General features: G+C 59.7%; 1 protein-coding gene across 3 annotated transcripts in view; it reads left to right on the top strand.

Annotated features, from left to right (window-relative positions):
* The window catches only part of CDH4 (cadherin 4), a 432,992-nt gene extending 409,792 nt beyond the window's left edge, over positions 1-23,200 (top strand). For all 3 annotated transcript variants that reach the window (XM_033094686.1, XM_033094688.1, XM_033094687.1), the window contains exons 8-16: positions 5,982-6,119; positions 11,454-11,639; positions 15,085-15,338; positions 15,989-16,131; positions 18,458-18,691; positions 19,598-19,831; positions 20,208-20,347; positions 21,082-21,246; positions 22,702-23,200. In XM_033094686.1, the coding sequence (XP_032950577.1) occupies positions 5,982-6,119; positions 11,454-11,639; positions 15,085-15,338; positions 15,989-16,131; positions 18,458-18,691; positions 19,598-19,831; positions 20,208-20,347; positions 21,082-21,246; positions 22,702-22,905 (1,698 nt within the window). In that variant the 3' untranslated portion in view covers positions 22,906-23,200. The remainder of the gene's footprint in view (positions 1-5,981; positions 6,120-11,453; positions 11,640-15,084; positions 15,339-15,988; positions 16,132-18,457; positions 18,692-19,597; positions 19,832-20,207; positions 20,348-21,081; positions 21,247-22,701) is intronic.
* The last annotated feature ends 201 nt before the right edge of the window (positions 23,201-23,401 follow it).

The raw sequence follows: 23,401 nt of genomic DNA, 5'->3' as shown, positions 1-23,401 counted from the left end.
TGCACATGTGTGCACACATTACCTTCTCGGAGGTGTGCAGGCTGGGTGCTCACTGGGCCGGCATCTCCTGTAACTGCCGGGAGTCGGGGGCAGGGAGGGAGCGCTGAGGACATGCCCAGTGTGTGTCCATTCTTGGCTGGATCATGGCCAGGGGGACTGCCCAGAAGTTCCCAGCTCCCCTCCCTGCACCCCTGCACTGAGCTCACAGCGGGATCAGACCAAGACCACAGCTGCCGGAACCCGATACAAGGAAAGAGGGGACTCTGCCTTCTTTCTTCTTATTCTCTGGCCTCGATGTGCAGTGCAACTGAGGCCTTTGGAGGTCTGCAGGGTTCCAGACCCCGTGGGGCCGCCGAGGCATGGAACCAAGCTAAACCTCGCAGAGCCACGCTGGGTTCAGGGTCTGGAAGGGTTTGCTCTGGGCCACCTGCTTCCACTTAGCCATCCTAGACCTACTCTCAGACCTCGACTGGTCCCCAAGGGCGGGCTGGCCCGGCTCCGTGGCCTGGCCTGGCTGGGACACACGCGTTCGCTCTGTGTGAGGGTTAAGGGTTTTTCTGGAACAGGGACCTGTAAGGCCAGTGCAGGACAGGGGACACCCATGCCCCGACCTCAGGGACAACAGTTGCTAGCAGAGGTGTCATTCCATCACCACCTGCCTACAACACAAGCTAAGAAAACTCAGCTTCCCCTCGGCCTTGGAACCAGAACCCCTGACCTGGCCCCCAGGGCCCTATGCTGTGCCCTGGGTCCTCAGAGAGGCCTGTGCTGCCCAGGAGACCCTCACACCTGGGCTCCCTTCGCCCTGGCCCTGCCGCGCCCTCTCCCTGTCTCTGTAACCTCCATGTTCTCCTGAGCCCCCTCCCGGAGCAGCCCCGCCCTGCGTGAGCTCTAAGGAGCCGATGTTTATAGAGGAAACTCAGACGACCTTTTTTTTTTGGCATCTTTCAAGGAGAGAGAGCTCTAGTCACAGATTTTACAGAATGGCCTCTCAAGTGGCCAGCAGGAAACGGTGGGCAGCTTGTGTAAAGGTCTCGGGCTGGGGCTGCGTGGAGGACTCCCTCCGGCGAGCGGCCATTGGCTGCAGGAGTCTTAAAGCATGCTGGTCCCCAGCGTTTCCAGGCCTTTCCAGACACCATCTGTTTGCTAACCTCCACTTAGCCTCTCGCAGGAAGAAATAAGCCCAAGAGAAAGCAGGAGAAACCAACTTTCCCTTTTAAAGGAAGATGACTATTACAAAATCAGAGGCCCAGTCTATGCTGGGTAGGTCCCCGTTTGTCCACTCAGGGACGAAGCCGGCAAACCCACCCGCAGAGCCCACCAGGCAAGCCCAGGGGAGCTGGCACCTCCCATTCATGCCGGTCATCGCTTTCCAGGCCTCTCGTTGGCAGTTTGGCTGTAGGTGTCGTGTTCCCAGCCTTCCCTGCTCCTTGAGTGCAGGCCGGGCCCTGCATGTGCGGCGGGACAGGGGCCTGGGTGCAGCGAGCTGGCGCTGCTCCAGGAGCTGAGGTGCTCTATGCGGCTGGCATATTCCACTGTGTGGATGGGCCACATACTATGACTGACTCGTCTGTCCGTGGACGCTGGGGTTGTTCCCACTGTGAGCACCTCCCACTGTGAGCACCGGTGTCCAGGTCTCTCGAGAATGTGCCCAGGGCTGGTCACATCTAGTGGCTGGTCAGAGGGGGCTTGGTGTAACTCTGAGGACCCGGGCATGCTTCCACGGCAGCCTCATGCCCCACCGCCTTTCGGGGACGCCTCACGATGCGTATGAGTGGACAGGGGCAGTAGCCTGTGGTTCCGCCACGACCCGTCGCATTCTTGGGCCCCGAGCAGCACGAGAAGCAGACACCGGCAGCGCCCTCCCCAAAGTGAGATGTCTCTCCGCGTCTGAGGGTGCAGCTTCCAGCAGTGACCCCAGCATGGGGAGCAGTGCTGACCAGTGAGGGGAGGACGGCAGCCCGAGGGAGCTGCAGCTTGGAGCGTGCACTGCGGACTTCCAGCCTGTGACACCTGCCTACCTCCCACCCAGAATGGCGGTGTGGATGTGGGAGCCCCGGCAGCGCTGCTGTGAGGAGGCAGGAACGTGGGAGGGAGCCACAGGCCCGACCAGCGGGGGCCGGTGCACATTGGCTGCAGCCCCAGCGTCCTGCGTGGGAGGGTGGTAACGCGGAGGGGGTGGGGGGGCGCGCAGGAAGCCTCAATGCTTATCTAGGACAGGCGTAGGGCTGCATTGTTGATGGCTGTTCTGCAAAATTTAAATACTGAGCTGGGGAAGGCGAGCGAAACCCAGGGACAGCCGTTTGCTGGTTTCTTCCCTCCTCTTGAACTTGAAAGTGGCCAAGTCATGTTTTAATGAATTCTCCGCGGCCCCCCTGCGGGCGGGGCGCTGGGTGGAGTCAGGCCCGGGAGGACCCCCGCCGCCCACTATTCAGGGCTCGCTCACCTGGCCTCTCATAAATGATGACCTGCGTGCAAGGCCGAGAAGCGGGGCCCTAAGGCTTTGTGATAAAGACATCAAATCTCCTAACCACACCAGGCGCAGGCTGCTAAGTGAAGACGGGACAAGTATGGAAGGGGTGTCTGTGTCCAGGGACGCCAGGGGACACCTGCCCTCCTGGGTATGTTCGAGGGTCCTGATGCATATCCTTGGCCTCTAAATACCATTCCAGAAGGGGATTTGGTGAAAGAGAAAATAGTGACGGTGTTTGAGTCTGAAAAGTGTACTTTCTAAAGCAAGATCTAACTGGAGTTGCCTGAACCCCCCTCCCCTAGGGCTCTGCACCCTGGGTTCTGCTGGGGGTCCCTGCCCCCATTTCCTGCTGCTTGATGGATTTGCTTCCCTCCCCCTACCCAAAGCCAGGAAAGACCTCCCCACTCGGCTCCCAAAAGCAAGGCCAGGGTGCCCTCTAGTGGCAGACGGCTGCACACACGCGCGCGCGCACACACACACACACACACCCTGTGCATACACACGGATACACACGGATACACATACACGTGGACACATACACACACACTTGCATACACACGGATACACATGAATACACATACACGTGGACACACACACACACACACACACACACCCTGTGCATACACACGGATACACACGGATACACATACACGTGGACACATACACACACACTTGCATACACACGGATACACATGAATACACATACACGTGGACACACATACACATACACACACGTCCCTGTGTCTGAGATGGTTTGTTTCTCTGCGGTGTCTTCTGAAGGCAGCAGCCCAGGACGGTCCCGTGTGGAGTTTGTGATTCGATACTTTGGAGAAGTGACTTCATACTGCAGTCACAGGATAGCAGTTTCTAGGGGTTAACACTTTCCTTCCTCTCTTCTCTGGCTAAATCCCTCCCTTTGCTGTCAGCCTCTGTCCTCTTGCATTTCCGCTCTGGCTCCATGGAGTGGTGGCTGGTCCTGCAGGGCGGGCGAGGTGGGGCATGAGAGTTGATGGCTCTGGTCGTGTCTGTTCCGCTGAGGTCCTCCCTCCACCCCACCAGCCCTGGTCTCCTTCCCTCCCACCAGGTGGCAGTCAGATGACGTGTGACGCCTCAGCGAGCAGGACCTTTAGTCTTGCAGACAGGTGACAGGCAGCCCCTCAGGGGTGACATCTGGGTGCAGGAAGGGCCTGAAATGCCACCTTGCCCGATCCTGGAAAGACACTGCTGAGGTTCCCTGCAGCTTAGATTTCCTAGTCAGTCCTGAGAAGGAGGAGATAATCAGATTTGTAAAGAACAAAAGAAACTAGGGTGCGAAATGAAAAAAGTTTCCAAAGGGAGACGGCCTGCGGCTTTGTCAGAAAATCTGATTTCATGCCACACCCTTCCTCTGGGAGGAGACTGACGTGACACGAGGCCCCATCCAGGGGGGGTCGCCTGCAGCTGTGAGCACAGCACCCGCTCACCCCTCCCCCAGGGCGTGGGGGACCTGGGACTTCCACTTGGTCTGCCAGCCTGTCCCTGCAGTGTCCTAGCAGACGCAGAGCCCTGAGCACACAAGCAGCTCCCTTGACGGACAGGAGGAAGGAACGCCTTCTTTCTGCCAGGTCCTGAGACAGAAGCCCAGGAGCGGGGACCTTTGCTGTGGCCACTGCCATGATGTCAGGGGCCTGCTGGGTCTCTGAGCAGGCAGACGATGCACGACTGGCGTCAGGGCCCCAGCTGGCACCTCTACCCGCCACTGCTTTGCTGGGCGGCACTAGGGAGATGACGTAAACACGTCCCTGAGCACTCGTTCAGTGGCTGGTGTGACTGCCAGGCATTAGCCGGGCACATGGCCCAGCTCCATCTCACAGACGGCAACACTGAGTCCGGCGAGGCCTGGGGCTTGTCCAGCCGGCTGGTCGTGCAGCTGGCCCCTGCCCTGCAGTGCCTTGCAGCCCCTCCTCTCACACCTGGCAGCTCGGGGAGCCCTATCCTCACATCTTCTCCAGGTAATTGGTCCCCTTCAAGGGACAACCCAGGCGTGCACTCAGGAGCTGTGTCCTGCCGCTCTGAGAGGCTCCTGACACCTGCCCCCTTGGGGACAGACCTGTTGGACGACAGTCAGAGAGAGGTGATGAGGGAGGAGGGACCCAGGAGGTAGCACACCCCCCCAGCGTGCCGGCCCTGGCATTAGGCATGGCGGGACATGTGAGCTCTGTCATAGCCACTCAACTCAGCTGTTGTCGTTGCAAAACCAGCCGAAGCTGATGTGTAAATGAATAGACGTGGCCGTGTGCCAATAAAACTTTATTTACACGAATCAGCAGCGGTGGGCAGATTTGGGCCACTGTGCACACTGGCTGGATCATGCGACCCCTCACAGCCCGCTCAGGGACTGCCAGCTGCCCCCACGTGTCCAGACGCCTTGTCAGGCGCCTCAGTGGCTGGGCTTGACCATCCTCAGAACCTCTGTTGTCACCACAGTCGTTTGGGAACATGCAGAGCATTCACTGAGCGCCTGCTTCGTGCTGGACACTGCATTCGACACTGGGGACACACTGGTAAAAAGATGGCCATGGCCTCCGGAGCCCAGCTCAGTGAGGGACACAGCCAACAGTCAAATACTGGCCCAATAACTATAAAATCGGAACTGTGACATGAGCTGTGGGTGCAGACGAGGCCAGTCGGAGAGCAGGTGATGGGGGACTGGCTTCTCTGGAGTGTCGGGAGAATTCTGTGAGAAAGGGGCATTTGAGCGAATTTCTGGAAGAAAGGGCAGCATTCACTAGAGGAGAAGGAAAAGCACTCCACAGATGGAAGGGCGTGTGCAAAGACCAGTGGTGCGAGGCAGTGTAAGGAACGGCCACCTCTGCTGACTCAGGTGTCTGCACTGGTGGACCCCCGGCGAGGGCCAGGTGGTCAAGGGCTGTGAGACCCGTCAGCGCCTGGTGGAATTCACTCTTCCCGTGGAGCTTTGCCCTTAAACGCTCACGGCTGCGTCCGACTGCTAACCGCTCCTTCCGGACTGTGTTCAGACAGAAAGCGTGCTCCTGTGTGTCTGCAAGGAAAGGGAAGAGGGCTGGTCTCATCTTCTTCTGTTTGAACTTCTGACCTGCAGTTGAGCTGGACACTAAAACGCTAAAGAAACGAGGTCCTTCCAGACTCATGTCTGTGGGATTGTCTTCTCTTTGTAGACTGTGTGTCTCTGGTTTTCCAAACCAGATGCAGCACCGTGCTCTCCCGGGCCCCCTACTCTCCTCCTTCCCGTGTTGGCACCGAATGTGATCTGTACTTATCCAAGGCAGGGCCGCAGAGATGAAAGCACAGCCGGACTGTTCACCATCCTCCAGGTCTTCCGCCCAGAGCTCCGAGCGAGCCCTGCGGCCAGCACAACACCCGCAGGCGTGGGACCCTGCTGCAGCTAACTCCGTCCCGGGGACTGTGGTTCTTTGATGAAAAGTATAAACAGCCTGTAAACTAAAACCCAGACTGATGCACTGTTCTTCCCCAACTCATTCCCTTCTAGAAAGTTCAGCAGTACACAGTCATCGTTCAGGCCACAGACATGGAGGGAAACCTTAACTATGGCCTCTCGAACACAGCCACAGCCATCATTATGGTGACAGACGTGAATGACAACCCGCCAGAATTCACCTCGAGCACCGTGAGTACCTGGCACCCCGCGGGGCCCGTGGCTGCGGCTGTTGTTTGCTTCTGTCCTTGCTGCTGGTGGGTAGAGGAGCTGGGCAGACACGGGCGTCGCAGAGGCCCTGGCAGTGGGAGGCCCATGCCGGCATGACGCCTGTCTGGTACGTGCGGTAGGAGAGGCACTGGAGGCTGCGCCCAGGAGCTGGCCTTTGGGGGTGGGGGGAGGGGCGGGCTGTGCCCCAGTGTGGCACTGTGACGCCGACATTCAGCAGTTGTTGGCACCTCCAGAGCTCCTGGGACACAGAAAGGTGCAAAGTCTTTCTGAATCCAGAGGAATTGACGGGTGACATTGGGCCCTGGTGAGAGGCTGATGTCCCAGCCACTTTTGGAGGCATGCGTGTGGCTGGGGGTGGACCAGTGGGGGTGGCTCAGATGGCGCAGAGCAGGCCCTGCAGCCGGCCCTCTATGGCCTTCTGTCAGCAGAGAGGGAAACAGGGTGTGGAGTTCAGTGTGCGTTCTTCCCGTCGGGCACGGCTGGCGGGTTGCGACTGGGCCCCACACCAGGCTGGACCTAAGTGACCAAGCGCTCACAGTAGATGTCCATTCTGGGTCTAGAGCCCACGAGTCACAGAGACAATCTGCCCTCTCCCAGGGGACGCCCTAGGAGTGAGCTGTGGGGTCACAGCCACGAGTCGCGGGTCACGTAGCTCCTGTCTGCAGGACGCCCCTTCCTGTGACGTCCTCACGGCTCACTCAGTGCCCAACACATTTGATGAGACCCCTCGGTGCCACCCAGCCGTCTTCAGCGGCCCTGGCCTTTGCTCTGTCCCCACTCGCCAACACCCTCCCCATGACTCCCCAGCCCTCGGCAAGCAGTGCTGAGTCCCTGAGCCGTCTTTTCAGGCCCCGCAAGCGGATCCCGACACAATGGGGACATGCATCCACCCTCGGGTGCCCACCCAGCAATGAGGCAGGTGAGGGGGCAGGTACGGACGGGCAGGGGGGCGTCCGCGAGGGCTCGAAGAGCAGAGCTGGGAGGTGGAGGCTGCCCTGATGATCTCAGGTCACCTTCCTGGAGCCTCCCCATCTTGGGGCCAGGCCACTGGGGGGCCACGTGGCTGAGGATGTCAGAGCAGTGACCGTAATGATAACTAGCGCCCAGGCCCTCCCAGGCCCCCCCAGGCCCCCCCCAGGGCTTGCCTGTCAGCCTCAGTCCTCACCAGCCCCACGAGGGGCAGGACAAGTTACGGGAGGGTGCCAAGGCTCAAAGAGGCTAAGTCCCTTGCCCAAAGCCATGCAGCCTGTAAGTGGGAACAGCTGGGATGAGACCCCAGAAGTTGTGCTGTCATTATGCAGCTAACGGAGGGGCCACGGGAGGGGGCAGAGAGGTGGGGGACGGACAGGAGACTCCTTCTTCTCCTGGTGGGCCAGTCACCTTGCTGTGATGGTGTGTCGCAGGCCGAGCCCCTCCAGCACCCCCACGCCCCAGCACCTCCTTGGCCCCCCACCCCGTGTCTCCATCTCAAATCACAGAGTCCCCAAATCCCACAGCCCTCATCCTGCTTGCCTGCACCCCCATGGCACCCCACATCCCCATGTCCTCAAACCCCGGCATCCCCACATCCCATATCCCGCTTCCCCAAATCCAAGGCTCTGGGCCTGGCTGGACCAGGCCATGGAGGGCGTCCCCAGGGGCGGTGCTGCGGCCTCGGCTGTGGGGGCACAGCGCCATCTGGTGGGCAAATGGCAGATCGCCGCAAGGAGGGAGCAGTCAGGCCCCTGCCCACTGGTGAGGGTGCATGGCTTCCGTTTGTTTGCTCCCCTTGGCCAGTGGCCGTCTCAGGAGTTTCGTCATGGGGGAGCAGCTCCCTAGGGACCCTTGGAGAATAATGATGCCCAGGCCCCAAAACCCCAGTGGGCCTCGCCCACACCTGGCCGGGCAGACTCAGCTATCCATCCTCCTTCCACCTGCGCCACCGTCTGCAACAGGGACAGGAGCACACAACTGTCCCTCGGACATGCCAGTCCCATGCTGGTGCGTGACCTGGGCGCTCAGAGTTAGCCCACTCTGCAGAGCGGGAAACCTGTCTGAGGCGGCCTGTACTGAGCAGCCGAGCCACGCACCTGGCGTCATCCAAGGCATCGTGGGGCCGCAGGTGGGCAGCCCACGGTGCTCAGAACGCATCTGCCCACTCAGCGGTCTCAGCCGGCCCAGGGAAGGTGCCCAGGTGCGAGGACCCCATGCCCAGGGACACACTCCAGTTGTGGGGGTGTGACGGCCCTGTGGGCCCTGGTGACGAGGGGAACCCCTCACTCTCGGGCTCTAGCCCAGCCGTGGGGTTTTGCCTGCTCTCTGGTGGGGCTCACTGTTCTCCCCGAATCCTCCTCTGTGCTAATGGGACCTTCCCCTGGGAACCAGGCGGATTTCTGGGCAGAACACGATAGCTCTCAAAGGCCCACGCTCCGTGTGAAATCCGCCCTGCCTCTGGGGTGGGGGCACGTTTGAATTCTGGATTACCGTCTAGGCGACCAAGTTCGTGCCAGCTCTGTTAAAATTCCTTCCCCAAATGTCAGCCTTTGCCTCCCGTGGGGCAGCAGAGACGCTGTCTCTGTGCCCGAAAACCTGAGAAATGAAATTGAAATCTCGTTATGGCTGGAGGAAACTTAATACGAAAATCCTAACCCAGCTTTACCAGCTTAGGCGCTTCTTATTAAACTTGCATGAATTAGAACAGACTCTTCGAATAAACTTCACCCCAAAGTCTGGAAAGAAGCAGACTTGGGGACACACAACTCTCCCCGTGCCCATGATTCTCAGAAGGTGAGATCACAGCGGCGATGGCACACGTGGGGCGTGGTGGCCCCTCACACCTCGGCTGAGGGGGGTCTCTCAAGTGACGACACCCAGAACCCACCCCAGTAGTTTAAGCAGAGAGACGAGCTGCCAGAGCACGTGAGGGCCAGGGCATCAGGTGTGGGGCCTCCACCGGCGTCACCAGGCAGGGACCTCGGCTCCTGTTCCTGACGCTGAACCAGGCGCTGCTACCTGCCTGCTGCCACTACAGGCAGCAAAGCACAAGGCCAGTGCAAACGGTCTCCCTGTCCACCTCACTCATGATGGGGGAGCCTGCTGTGCGCACACCCTCCTGTCCCCTCCAGGCCATTGGGGGACCACTTCGCAGGTCTGCAGAGCCCCCCTCCCCAGGAGCTCCCAGCTCCACTCTGCCGGCTCCCATCACCCGAGGTCCAGTGGGGGCTATCACCCCACACTTCTGTTCCTCCCGAGAGCTCCAGGAACCAGGTCAGCCCCACACACACCCCCAGCACAGCCTTGTGCCCCCCCAGATAACCCGCCTCGTCCCCCCACCCCCCAGCCACCAGCTTGCCATCACTGAGACACGGCATTACTGGAGGCCAACCAGCCTTCAATCTCCCGCGTTCTGAGAAAATCAAGCCTCTGGGGAAACTACGGTTGTCTGGTTTTCTGTTCGTCGCACCCCAGGAGCCCTCCCAACTGCCAGCTGAGGCCTGCATTTAAAGTGCTCAGGGCAGAAAAATGTTGCAACAAACTGGGACCCAGAGCTGGGCTTCAAGTGCCATCTGTCCGAGGGCGCAGGAAGCTCCCGATGGAGAGAACAGGAAGCTGGACGGAGCCAGCACCTGTCAGCCAGCATCCAAGGCGGGTCCCGTCTCGCCCAGGAAGACCGGGTCCCCACGGACTGGGGCGTGCAGGAAGCCGTCCCCGCCAGCGGCCCTGCACGGGGGACCATCTGTGGTGCATGCACAGGCTTTCACACACATCTGTGGGGGCCTGGCCCTTGAGCAGAAGTGAGCAGTGGATGCAGAGTGGGAAAATTCCAGACGGCTGCGAAGTCAGAGCCATAAACATGCCTGAATGGTGAGGGTCGAGTGGCTGGCTCCCAACACGCTCCACCGGGCACCCGGACCTTTGAAACTCACTCGGTGGTGGGGGGAGGTTAGATCTGGAGCAAGCAGAAGTCCAGGGCTGCCGCCACGAGTGCACAGGAAGGCACTTCTTTGGCACAAAGTGACGCCGTGTTTGTTCCAGGCGTATTTGGGCTGCAGCGTACGTGGGCACAACGCCAGCGGTCATCTCACTGTAACGTCGAGGTGCTGTGCCGCAGCCAGAGCTGGTGGCAGGGAGCCTGCGGTGCTCGGGCGCCTCTGGCTGACGTCAGGCGGGTGCAAAGGATTCTGGGAGGACGAGGGCTGAGCTGAGCTGCCTCTGGATTCCTTCCTTCTCCTGCAACCCCCACAATGACGGGGCCGAGGGGGTCAACCTTCTGGGCGAGGACCCCCCAGCACCATGCCCAGCACTTGGGACTGACCCTTTGTGGCACCCCAGGGTCCTAACCTCTCTCTGCTGTGTCCTCTCATCTGTAAGTGGGGATAAGAATGGGGTCGCCCTGAGCGTGGGCCGCGCCTGGCCTGGCCCCCAGCACACAGTGCACACGGGGCGATCATTGTGGGGGACACACCACTGTGAATACGACCGGAGATCGCTGAGTATTTGTACAGATTTTGTGTCCCGGTTTTGTGGCTCAGAAGCACACTCCACAGTGGCAGGACTAGCCACACAGTTTGCAGGGCCCAAGGCCACGAAGTATGAAGAATTTCAAGGCAGTGACAGCGACCATTAAATCCAGCTCTGGGCCCTTCTGAGCTGGGCCACAACTACACAGGCCGCATGCTTGTGCAGCCGCCCCGAGCAGTGAGCCGCGCCTGGTAGGAAGGGCTCGGGTTTCTTTCTCCATCCGACACACACACACACACACACACACACACACACACACGCCACCTTTCCCTGCAGGTAACTACTGCTGTCATGTGAACCACACTTACCAGTGGGCATGGCTTGCAGCCCTCATTGTTCTGGGACAGGTTTGGTCACCTGCTCGTCTGCAGCGCTGACCCCACCCCAAGCCTGTGATGGGACCCCCAGCAGGGCAAGCCCAGAAAGGATTCTCCTCCCGAAGCCTGTGCAGCTGCCACGCCACTGCTATTTGCTGTCTTGCAAGCACACCCTGCCGTCTCCCGCACGTCTCAGATGTTCGCATCAGTCCTCTGCAGACAAGGAAAGGCCTCAAGGGGATTTCGGAAAGAGGCCTGGTGTGCACGTGTGCGTGCAGGCAAGGCATAGTTTGGATGCGGGTGTGTGCAGATGAGGCCCTCCGGCCTGCTGGGCCTCCGTGGAGGAGCCAGAGGCCTCTTGAGATGCCACCACAAACATGGGAGCAGCTGGGGTGCCTCCCCCGGGTCGTAGGGAACCTCTCCCGACCTCTCCCTTCTTCCACAGCGTTCGTAACAGTCTCTGTCTCACACTTTGCAGTATGCAGGGGAAGTCCCCGAAAACCGGGTGGAGACGGTGGTCGCAAACCTCACTGTGATGGACCGAGACCAGCCGCACTCACCAAACTGGAACGCCGTCTACCGCATCATCAGCGGGGACCCCTCGGGACACTTCAGCATCCGCACGGACCCTGTCACCAACGAGGGCAGGGTCACCGTGGTGAAGGTGGGTGCGCCGCTCACGTCCTGCCAGCCATCTCTGGTTGTGCCCCGGCCACATACCCCAGGACCAACTCAGCAGACGTGGTACTTGGGTTAGGGGCACACCATCCCTCACATCCAAGGACAAAGGACTGCGCTCAACCTGATAGTGGCAGAGGACCTGGTCATGTGACCTCCAGAGCCGGCAGCCTGACCCGCCACCCCCCACCCCCAGCTACTCTCCATCCCCTCCCTGAGGGCCATTTCTTCTTTCATCTCTTAGTGGGTCACTCGGGGTCCCTCCACCTGCCCTGCAGTTCCTCAAGACTGGGTTCCAGAGCGTGCCCGGCTGTGCCCGCTCCAGCGCCCAGCCACGCCCACACCACCCGCAGCCACTGGGCTGACTCCCCTCACGGTGCAGACCCAGCCCCTCGCCTTTGAGTGAAGGGTCACTGCCATGTGTGGGGGAGGCAGCCCAGTCCAGACCCGGTGAGCAGATCCCACCACTCGAATTGAAACTGTCAGAGCAAATTACCTATCAGTTTCCCCATTACAAATGTGTTTTATTTTACCTGCCTCTTATTGGCTGGAGTAGTCTTTCCAGGAGGCACCCTCACTCAGCCCGGTGACGGTTTGTAATGCATGACGTGCAGTATCATTCCATGTCCTCCAGGGACACGAGCCAATAAATATGGCAGAAAGATCACTCCTTCAGTGGCTTGTTCATAAACAAAACCGCCACAATTTTATGAGACAGTAAATTTAAATGGAGTAGCCCCCACCCCCGGCCAACTCCCAGAGGGCCGTGGGGGTCAGGTGGGTGCCGGGTGCATGGAGGTGCCCGGAGCCAAGGGGCAGAGGAATCAAGCTGGCACCTGGGAAGGGTGGGCGGTCTCTGGCCCAAGTCCCTGGCGGATGTTTCAGGGGAGGGGAACGAGGTGATTCTGCATTGGGCACCTCAACAGACTGGTGGCCAGCTTGGGCCACCGAGGGTCCTGTCAGGGTGACAGCGGTGGGTACGAGGCCCCTCCTATAATCACACAGTGCTGGGCGATGGACAGTGGTGACTGATGAGCAAGGAGGATGCCAGTCTGCCTCCCTGCGTCCCCCAGGGACCTTTGGGGTACGGCTGACCCCCTCTGGCACCAGGCCCTGTGCAGAAACACCAGGGGTCCCACATCTGGCTGTGAGGACAAGGGTGCCCCAAGGTCACCTGGGGGATGGTGGGGGCTTCAGCACCGGAGCTGATGTCCGCCTCCAGCCCCTCCTGGGGTGGCGTCGGGCTGTCGGGAACCAGGGCCTCAGCTGTTTCCATGCCCACCGGTGCCCTTTCGTGCCTAGTTGTCAAATCCCTTCTCTTCGCACTTAACACCTTAGTAGCAGTAGCGCGAAGGCAGGGGCAGAGGAAGGGGGACTCTGCGGGGGCTGGGGGCCACCAGCAGCCAGGTGAAAACTGTACACACATCAGATCAACTCCTCTTAAACATAAAAGTGTTAGACTATTTATCACGAATATTTCCAAACACACCTACAAGTGAGAGACGGTATAAGCTCACCTGCCACTTACACGTCACAGGCGCCAGGTTGCTTCGTCTGTGCTTTTTGCTGACGAGTGCCTTTTAACTCCCCGCATGACCCTTCACCCCTAAATGTCAGGATTTGTCATCCCCAAGAACACATAACCACACTGTCCTCACCTCTGACAAAATTAACCGTATTTCCTCCGTATTGTCCAACACGAGTCTATATTAATGTCCCTTAATTTCCCCCATGTTGCGTGTGGTTGGAGCTCCTGTCGACTCTTTCCTAATCCAGAATGTTGCCCCCACCTTTGACCTGCTGTGGACGCAGGATCCCTGGTCCGTGGACGGCCCCACGTGCTGCGTTTGTCCAGTCGCTTCCCTACAGCACATCTTGTCCCTCGTTGCCCCCCCATTTCCTGTAACCTGGGATTTACACCCAAAGCGTCCGTCGTGGGGGGGGGGCCCATGGCTAGAGCTGAGTGGCGTCAGGAAGGCCGTGGTGCTGGCTGTCCCATTCAAGGTCATGGAGGCTTGGCCGGGGGCTCAGGAGGTGACGGCCTGGTCCCTCCATCACAGAGCAGACACTTACCCTCACGGGCAGCCCCATCTGCTGGTTTCATCGTCTGCTGACGGTCATTCTCCAAATTAATTTCTCCCGAGGGGGGCGTACAAAATGGTGCTTTGAAAATTCCGTTGTCCCTTGGCTGGAATTCTTCTGTAAAAGGAGTTTTCCCTCATCAACAAGGGCCCTACGACAGCTCTGAACCAGGGGTCTGCAGCAGTCACGACAACAAGAAGCCCAGGTCCTGGTCCCCAGAACCTGTGAATGTGGAACGTGTCACCTGACGCGTGGCAACGGGGACCTTGCAGGTGGACTCAGTGAAGGATCTTGAGATGGGCGATGACCCTGGTTATCGGGGGGAGCCCTAAATGGAGTCCCAGGGTCCTCGCAGGAGGGAGGCAGGAGGGGAGAGTCGGGTGACGGGAGGGTGAAGCAGAGGTCGGGGACAGAAGGACTGGAAGGTGCTGGGCCGCCGCAGATGGAGGCAGGGCGGCGAGCACGGGCCTCTGGGAGCTGGAGGAGGAGGAAGCCGCCTGCCGGGGCCTCCGGGACAGTTCTGCCGACACCTTCGCCTCAGCCCTGTGACACCGATTTTTTACTGCTGACCTCCAGGACTGTCAGATAACTGTGTATTGTTCTAAGCCACGAAACAGGAACACAGAAGCAATACAGAGTCTGGCACGAAAGGCGCCATGAGACCTTGCTTCTGGATCTCTAATCCGCAGAGGACAGTCGGTGCACTAAGGGCTACGTGTGGTCAGCAGGTGGGACCCACGGCTGCTGTAACACCACACCAAGCCAGGCTCGTTCTCTCACAGCCCTGGAAGTCAGTGTCCAGAACCAGTCTCACTGGGCTGAAACCACGTTGTCGGTGAGGCCGTGCCCCCCGATCCCGGAGGCCGTGGGCGCCATGTGCTTGCTGTGCCAGGTGGTGGCCGTCCTGCCCCTTCACAGCCAGAGCCGCCAGCCCTCACGGCCTTCTGCTGCGTCCCATGTGCCTCTGTCTCCCTCCCACAAAGACCCTGGCCCTGCATTTAGGGCCCACCGGAATCATTCACCTCCCACCTCTGGGTCTATAACTTCATCACATCTGCAAAGTCCCTTTTCCCATGGACAGGGACAATACGCAGGTTCCAGGGATGAGAACCAGGACATATTTGGAGGACCTTGATCGGCCAACCACAGTGATAAATTGTGTGTGTTTCATTTTCCCACTATCATTAAGAACGCATGGGGTTTTATCCATTCCGTGTGTTATGGTCAGCTGCAGTCGTTTGGCTTTGATCTTGGGCTAGTGTGTATGCCGTCGTCCGGCCCTACAGGCGCCCCCTCCTTCGGGCCCCACGGGTGCCCGCACAGCTCAGCTCCGGTCTCTCCCACTCCAGGCTGTCGACTACGAGCTGAACAGAGCGTTCATGCTGACCGTGATGGTGTCCAACCAGGCGCCCCTGGCCAGCGGGATCCAAATGTCCTTCCAGTCCACGGCGGGGGTGACCATCTCGGTCATGGACGTCAACGAGGCCCCCTACTTCCCCTCGAACCACAAGCTGATACGCCTGGAGGAGGGAGTGCCCACCGGCACCGTGCTGACCACGTTTTCAGCAGTGGACCCCGACCGCTTCATGCAGCAGGCCGTGAGGTGGGCTGCCCTTGGGCCCTGAGAAGGGCTCCCCACACGTGAGGCCCTTGCTTTCCAGGCAGAAAGAGGAAACCGGAAACCAGAAAGTACCAGTGGGGGCTCAGGCTGGCCCCGACCTGCAGTGTCTTTCCAGGCGGGAACAATCAGACCCAGTCCTGGCACAGCCGTGGTCGCCCGCCTGCCTGACACAGGCAGTGGTCTCAATGCCGCGGGCGCTCAGCAAACCATGGGCATTGTCCTGATTTGTACACGAGCAGGTGGGAGAGTCTTCAAGACTCAGCAAGGTCTGGTGTGCGGCTGGGTCCTGCTACAGACCTCACTCCACTAGCTGTACGACTTTGCAAGTCACTTCCCTCTCTGTTCTTCAGTTTCCCCATCTGTGAATGGGGACGACGAAAGCATCTGCCCCCTGGGGTCCTTGTGAGGACACGTAGCCCCTCCACCTCGGTGACCATGAGCCACTGTTGTCACCGTCCCACTGTGGGAAGACCCCGCACAGGGCTGGAGGGCAAGCCCCCTGCTGAACTCGGCACCTAGGCTGGTGCCTCAGGAGGGAGGTGCCCTGGCATGTGGCCGAAGGGGCTGGGGGCTCCGGGCAGCTGCGTCCTCCCCCAGTCCCTCACCTCACCTCCCACCTTCTCTCCCCGCAGATACTCAAAGCTGTCGGACCCCGCAAACTGGCTGCACATCAATGCCACCAACGGTCAGGTCACCACGGCGGCCATCCTCGACCGCGAGTCCCTCTACGTCAAAAACAACGTCTATGAGGCCACCTTCCTGGCAGCTGACAATGGTACGCCCCACTCGGGTGACTCAGGGGTCACGTGTGCCGTGGGCTCTGTGGCAGGGAGGCTGAGGGAGGCCGGCCAGCACCCAGAGGGCAGGGTAGGGTGGGGCGGCACGGTGCCAGGTGCCCTGTGCTGAGCCGGCATCCTTCAGTGCCCCTGCAATCGCCCTGCCTGCATTCGTTCAAAGTCTGTCTGACTTCCTGGCTTTCTCGTACCCATCCAGTCATTCGCATGGCCACTCGCTCGTGGGTGGCAGGGGCAGCCAGGACGGCAGCAGTCTGGCCGAGGTTGGTCCCAGCCCTGTCCTGGCTGAACGGCTCGGCCTGAACAGCTTCTCAGCTTCCCCACCTGTAAACTGCGGCGGTTCAGCCACTTCCGCATCTGAGCCAAGCAGCCCTTGCTGAGGATGCTGGGAACCGGGCCTGGCTCCAGTCAGCACCATTACTGGTGCTCTTAGCCCTGAGCCCTACTCTGCCAGCACATTCATCCGTGAAGAGGACAGACGAAAGCCCCTCCCTCACACGGCTGACACTCAGGAGGCCAGTGTACCCGCTAGAACCAGGGTCAGCCGCTACTATGTACTATAGTATAATAGTGTCAACACGACCGAGGTTCGTTTTCTCACACGTAAAACAAGGCTGGAGGCTGGAGGCTGGCAGCCCCGGGTCAGGCTTGAGAAACCAGGCTCATGCTGGCCACTCCCGTGTCCTTGGAGAGCTGCAGCATGGTCCAGAATGACTGCTGGCGCTCCAGCCATCACAGTCATCTTCTGGCAAACAGGAGGAGCGGGGAGGGCAAGGGCACCCTCTGCCCTTCTGAGGACTTCACTCCCAGCTCACGAAGGCCAGTCATGACTCAGAACTTAGTCCCGAAGCCATATCTCGCTGCAAGGGATGCTGAGAAATGTGGTCCCTTGCTTAGGCAGTAATGATCCCAGATAAATTTGGGAGCTCCGGTCCTTTTAAGGAAGAAAGGGAAAATGGATATTGAGAGCCAACTTGGCAGTCTCTGCCGCAGGGAGACAGATGACAAACAAGCCGACCAGATCATTTCAGGGAGGGAGAAGGGCTGGAAGAAGACAAAGCAGGGGGATGGGAGGGAGTGAGCAGCACCTGCCGCTGAGCTCTTGGCTCCGAGGAGCTGACTGTGGGGCCGAGACCTGCGGGACCAGGAGGAGCAAGCCAGGGGGAGATGGGGGGCGAGGGGGGGTCTCAGAGTTAGGAAACAGCACGTGCAAAGGCCCCCAGGCAGGACGTGCCTGGTGGCTTCTGGCAACAGTTGTGCCGCTCAAGTTCACGAGGCTCGTTCCATAGCAAGTGAAAGCTGGGACCTGGCAACCACCCCGCCAGCCTTCTTCCCGCCTCCCTGACCCACGGGGTCCATGAGGTCCCTGCAGAGAGCCCGTGATGATGTGTCTTTCCTCAATATCCCGTCCTCCAGGAGCTCAAGCACCGAGATTAGATTAGAAAGTGACTTGAAGTGAATCCGTGCTGGAGCGGGGGGCCCATGGAAGACACCCCACATGGGATGCAGGTCCCACGGGAGTCATAGAATCCGTCTGCACTGCTGCCCGTCGTGTGCGGTCATCTGCTTATCAAAGCAGTTCCCAAAGGCAGCACCAAGCCGCGTGTCCTTCCATGTGTTTGGATGTGTTTACTGGGAGATTAAGGAGACGTGCTGTAGGATATATTCGCATTCCTCAGCCAAAAAACGCGGCTGAGTGTGGGGGTCAGGAGGCGCTATCAGGAGCCAGAGCCACGGTCAGAAAACTGCTGCCCCCGCTCTCCAGGCCTGGCCGCCCCGCACACGTCCACGGCACCAGCCTGGCTTGGGTGCAGGGGTCTTGGGGAGTGGGGACGGCCCCTGAGGAGTTCTGGGGCTAAGCAGAGCACCTGTCTGCTGGGGCGGGGAGGCCCGCCGTCCCAAACCCATCCTGAGAGCCTCCTGTTGTCTTCCTAGCAGACAGACAATTCCTCTAATCATCCGTTTTGGTCATAAGCATCTGAGCGCAGGGCATGTGGCCCCTGGAGCCCGCTGGGGGGGCCAGGACTATGCTGAGCACAGGCCCGGGCTTTGCCCCACGACCCCCCAGGCTCCCAGAGGGGCACAGGGTCCCGAGTGTGGCTCTGAGCTCAGGGCGCCGTCTCCTGCAGCTTTGCATGGTGGCGGCGTGAGTGCTGTGTGCACGCACCGCTGTGGGTCGTGTGCAGTTGAGTGTGCGTGGCCTCCAGCCGGGGGTGGCACAGGTTTGGGGCTGCGGTCGAGGCTGTGGGGCTGTCCCGGGGGTGTGGTCGTGGAGTGCGCCGTGGGTCACCCGTGTCTGTCCCTCAGGGATCCCCCCAGCCAGTGGCACCGGGACCCTGCAGATCTATCTCATCGACATCAACGACAACGCCCCTGAGCTGCTGCCCAAGGAGGCGCAGGTGTGCGAGAAGCCCAGCCTGACGGCCATCAACATCACCGCGGCCGACGCCGACATGGACCCGAACGTCGGCCCCTACGTCTTCGAGCTGCCCTTTGTCCCGGCCGCCGTGCGCAAGAACTGGACAATCACCCGCTTAAACGGTGAGCCGCCCCGGGCCCCAGGACGATCGGACAGAGTCTGGGGTCCAGCCCCCCCAGGGGCCCGCCGCCTGAGAAGAGTGGGCGGCAGAGATGGGGGCCAGTCCCACGAGAGGGCTATGCAGCCCTGTCCCTGCCCGAGTCCCCAGGGAGGCTGAGGACGCTGGCCCCGCGCAGCCAGCCCTTGAGGAGGCCATTACGGCCGTCCCAGGTCTTGCTGGTGTAGCCAGCACAGCCACAGACACCTGGATGGGACTGGCCGGCCAATACATTTCCTGAGGGTGCTTTCCTAGACATGGGCTGGTACAAAAGGGCACCCGAGTTCTGAAGTTTCGCCAGGTCTGTGAGGATGCATCTAGAAAGGTTCCGCCAACTTCCAGCTTCGTGAAGTACAGGAGCTTGCGGTTCCCCAAGCCCTCACCAATACTGGGGGTCACTGTTTCCAAAAGCATTGTTCCAATTTCTCAGCCAAAATCAGTGTTTCCATTTGCATCTCTTGACTACCAGTGGGCATTCTCTCCTATACTTATTGCTCATTTTGTGATTCTTCTGTGAACTGTCTGTTCAATGCCTTTGCCTATTTTTCTTTACGAAGGTATTTTTTCTGATTGATTTGGTAAAACTCTTTCTGTATTAAGGAAATCATTTCTTCATCCCACATGTTAGAATTGCTCTTCTCATAAATTGCCAGTGTCTTTTAACTTTATGGTAAGATGCAGTGTGCGCGTGTGTATGTGTGTGTTTGTGTGCACATGCGTGCTTGTGCATGAGTATACCTGAGTGAGCAGGTGTGTGCATATGTGTGTGTGTTAACCAGACACTAGATCTCCATGCCATCAAATTTAGTCCTTTCCCTCACAAGTCTTGCTTGGGAAGGAGGGCTGGCCACTTACTGTCACTTTGTGCCAGGTGACTACGCCCAGCTCAGCTTGCGCCTCCTGTACCTGGAGGCCGGAATGTACGACGTTCCCATCACTGTCACAGACTCTGGGAACCCCCCCCTGTCCAACACATCTGTCATCAAAGTCAAGGTGTGCCCGTGCGACGAGAACGGCGACTGCACCACCGTAGGCGCTGTGGCGGCTGCTGGTCTGGGTACCGGCGCCATCGTGGCCATTCTCATCTGCATTGTCATCCTGCTGAGTGAGTACAGCGGCTGCTGAGGGCGTCTCAGTGTGAGCCCTCCGTCCAGGGTGGCGGGAAGAGGCAGCGCCCAGCTTGCCCCGCAGCAAATGTCCCCGCTGGGGACCTGTCCGAACCCCAGTTGAACTGGTTGTAAGTAACGAACATAGGCCCTCGTGGCCATACACACATCACTAGGGCACATTCAGATGAGCTGTCCCCATGCACAAGTGTGCACATACCAAACAGCACGCACACGTGCGTGCACACATGCACAAGCATGCGTACACACTCTCACACACGTGCGTGCACACATACTCCACCTGGGCACACACATGCATAACGTGAGCACACAGACACACGCAGCCTGCTCACGGTGCGGCCCCTGCCCCCACAGCCATGGTCCTGCTGTTTGTCATGTGGATGAAACGGCGGGAAAAGGAGCGTCACACGAAGCAGTTGCTCATCGACCCCGAGGACGACGTGCGTGACAACATCCTCAAGTACGACGAGGAGGGCGGCGGTGAGGAGGACCAGGTGAGACCACGCCGGGCAGGGCGCCTGTCGGGTCCCCAGGAAGGTGTCTTGTCCTTTGTCACAGCGCGAAGGCAGCCCACGTGCGCTGAGGATGGCAGAGAAGAGCCCGGGACACTCTTCCCCTCTGGGTGTCCCTGCCCGTGTCCCCAGGCGCTGCACCGGCTTCCTCCCCTCCTCGGTGGCTCCCCTCAGCCAAGGGCCTGGCCCACTGCTGGCCTGTGAGCCCCAGGGGTGGGACGGCCAGCCCTGATCAGCCCTGGTCAGCCCTGGTCAGCCCTCCCAGGTGACCAGGAGGCAGTGCCCCTGGGCGGTTGCCACCTGGTTGGATGCTGGGCCCACCGTTGGCCATCAAGGGACTCGGGACAAGTCCTTACGTCACTCAAGCTAGTGAGTGACCCTAAAACAGGGTGACAGCAGCCCCAGCTCGGGGTTGTTCCGAGGAACAGATGAGGAGTGTGGTGGGAGCTGAGCAGTGTGGGCAATGGGGTCCATCTTGAGGGGCCGTCAGGCCGGGGAAGGCAGCCCAGGGGCGCAGACCCCTCACATGCCTTGCAAATGGGCAGGATTTGGACGAATGGAAAGGATGTGGGCACTGAGGGAAGGGCAGGCCAGGTGACGGAATAGGACAGGGGTTTCTCTGGCGCCTGTGGTCCCCACCTGGGCCTCCTCCCACCTGGGCCTCCCTCCCTGACCCCTCACCCCCCCGCCTTCTCCCTTAACCCCTCCCCACCCAGGACTACGACCTCAGCCAGCTGCAGCAGCCAGAGGCCATGGAGCATGTACTAAGCAAGGCGGCCGGCGTGCGGCGGGTGGACGAGCGGCCTGTGGGCGCCGAGCCCCAGTACCCGGTCAGGCCTGTGGTGCCCCACCCGGGGGACATCGGCGACTTCATCAATGAGGTGGGTGCTCGGGTAGGGGGGAGGGCCCGAGCAGGGCCTCTTCTAAAAGTAGAATCCGGGGCCAGCCCAGTGGCTCAGGCGGTTGGAGCTCCATGCTCCTAACTCCGAAGCCTGCCGGTTGGATTCCCACATGGGCCAGTGGGCTCTCAACCACAAGGTTGCCGGTTTGACTCCTGCAAGGGATGGTGGGCTGCGCCCCCTGCAACTAGAAAACGGCAACTAGACCTGGAGCTGAGCTGTGCCCTCCACAACTAAGATTGAGGGGATGGCAACTTGACTTGGAAAAAGTCCTGGAAGTACACACTGTTCCCCAATAAGGTCCTGTTCCCTTCCCCAATAAAAAAAAAAAAAAAAAAAAAATCTTTAAAAAAAAAAAATAGCAGAACCCTATCAACGTGCACAAATACGGCTGGGCCCTGGGGGGCAAGGGGCAGATTGGGCCGAGCCCCTCAGCATCCCGCCCTGTCCTGTGAGGGGACTGGCCCTACCCCATGTGCTCTCTCCTCCTGACTGTTTCTGAGAGGGGCGGCCACACTGACGTCTCTGCCTACGTTGGAATCCAACTCTAAAAGAACATATTGAAACAACAGAGCCAGGGAGGGGGTCAGCAGAGATGAAAGAGACTTCCCAGAACATTCCCCAAAACAGAACACATGAAGCTTCCACAACTGCCCAAAAGCTGCTCGGCTTAGATAATGTTTACTATCTCCAATGTAGTAACATTTTTAAAAGCCCAAAAAGTACAACCTCTCCAGTCTACCATTAAAAGCCCACTTTTGAATAACTCGGAGGGAGGTGAAAACGGACACTACAAACCATTCAATGCTGAATGGTCGTTACGAGCTGGGCCATGAGGTGGCCGGCCAGCCAGCCACCGCCCTGCACACCTGGGCCACCGGGGGGGGGGGGGGGGGGGGGGGTCAGAGCCAACACAGACCCTGTGCCTCAGAGCTGTGTGTGTCCCTGCCATCACTGGCGGGGCTACTCCCAGGGGCCCCACCGGCAACCCATGGAGCCGAGCTGGATGCTTCAGGACCTGCACTCAGGCAAGGGCCGGGCACCTGGGCGGGCGCCACCATACCTGCCACATGCTGAATTTTGTTTGTGGGGATACTTAATGTAACACCTTCAGAATTCTGACGTCTGGCCACCCCAGGTTCACATCTCGTGTGGCAGTGACCATGGAGTCGGAATGTCCACCGAGGCCACCCTGCCCAGCCCTCTGGCCTCCTGCCCGTGGCCGGCTACCTCCGGCACTCTGCCACAGTCCCTTTTCGTACACCCCAGTTCCTGCTCGGTGCTCGGGATGCCCTGTGGTTAAACACGGCATGCCAGGCCCATAAATGCCCGCCTCCCCGCCTCCCCAATGCCTGCCCCGGCTCCCCATTCCTGCTCCTTCACACCCCCAGGGCTGAGGTCACACACCCTCCACCCTAACCCGGGTCCTGCCCCCAGGGACTTCGAGCAGCCGACAACGACCCCACCGCACCCCCCTACGACTCCCTGCTGGTCTTCGACTACGAAGGCAGCGGCTCCACGGCGGGCTCGGTCAGCTCCCTGAACTCGTCCAGCTCGGGGGACCAGGACTACGACTACCTGAACGACTGGGGGCCCCGGTTCAAGAAGCTGGCGGACATGTACGGGGGAGGCGAGGACTAGCCAGCCTCACGTCCCCGGACAAAGTGGGACCAGCACCCGGAAGGCGCCAGAGGAGCAGGCCTGCAGGAGGCCGCGGCCTCCCCGGCCCTGCGGACGTGTCATTTAGTGGTGTGCCGGGGGTCTCTCCCCGCCCCCGCCCCCAACACAGCTGTCTGGCATGAACACTTCTGGCCCCGGCGCACCCCGCCGCCCATACGGTAGCTGACCTATCACTAAAGGAGAGCGAGAGGCACTCGGTCTTAACTTGAATTTCTTAGAACAGAAGCACTGTTTTTAAAAAAAAAAAAAAAAAAAATGAAAGTGCCTTTTGGTACATGTATCAGTTTCCCTCAAACTCAGGAGTGACTGAAGCAGACAGACCAAGGCCCCCCACCCTGGTCCTAAGCACCCCCAACCCCAGCTTGTCCCAGCTCTGAAGGCAACAATTAAGGAATCGGGGAGGATCTTTTTTTTTTTCTTCTTTTTGGTCTTTTATTAAGAAGAAAAGAGGGTGATT

Source organism: Rhinolophus ferrumequinum, chromosome 23, assembly GCF_004115265.2.
Source record: "Rhinolophus ferrumequinum isolate MPI-CBG mRhiFer1 chromosome 23, mRhiFer1_v1.p, whole genome shotgun sequence".
Taxonomy (NCBI): domain Eukaryota; kingdom Metazoa; phylum Chordata; class Mammalia; order Chiroptera; family Rhinolophidae; genus Rhinolophus; species Rhinolophus ferrumequinum.
The sequence above is the reverse complement of the archived record's forward strand: the minus strand, read 5'-3'. Positions and strand labels throughout refer to the sequence as shown.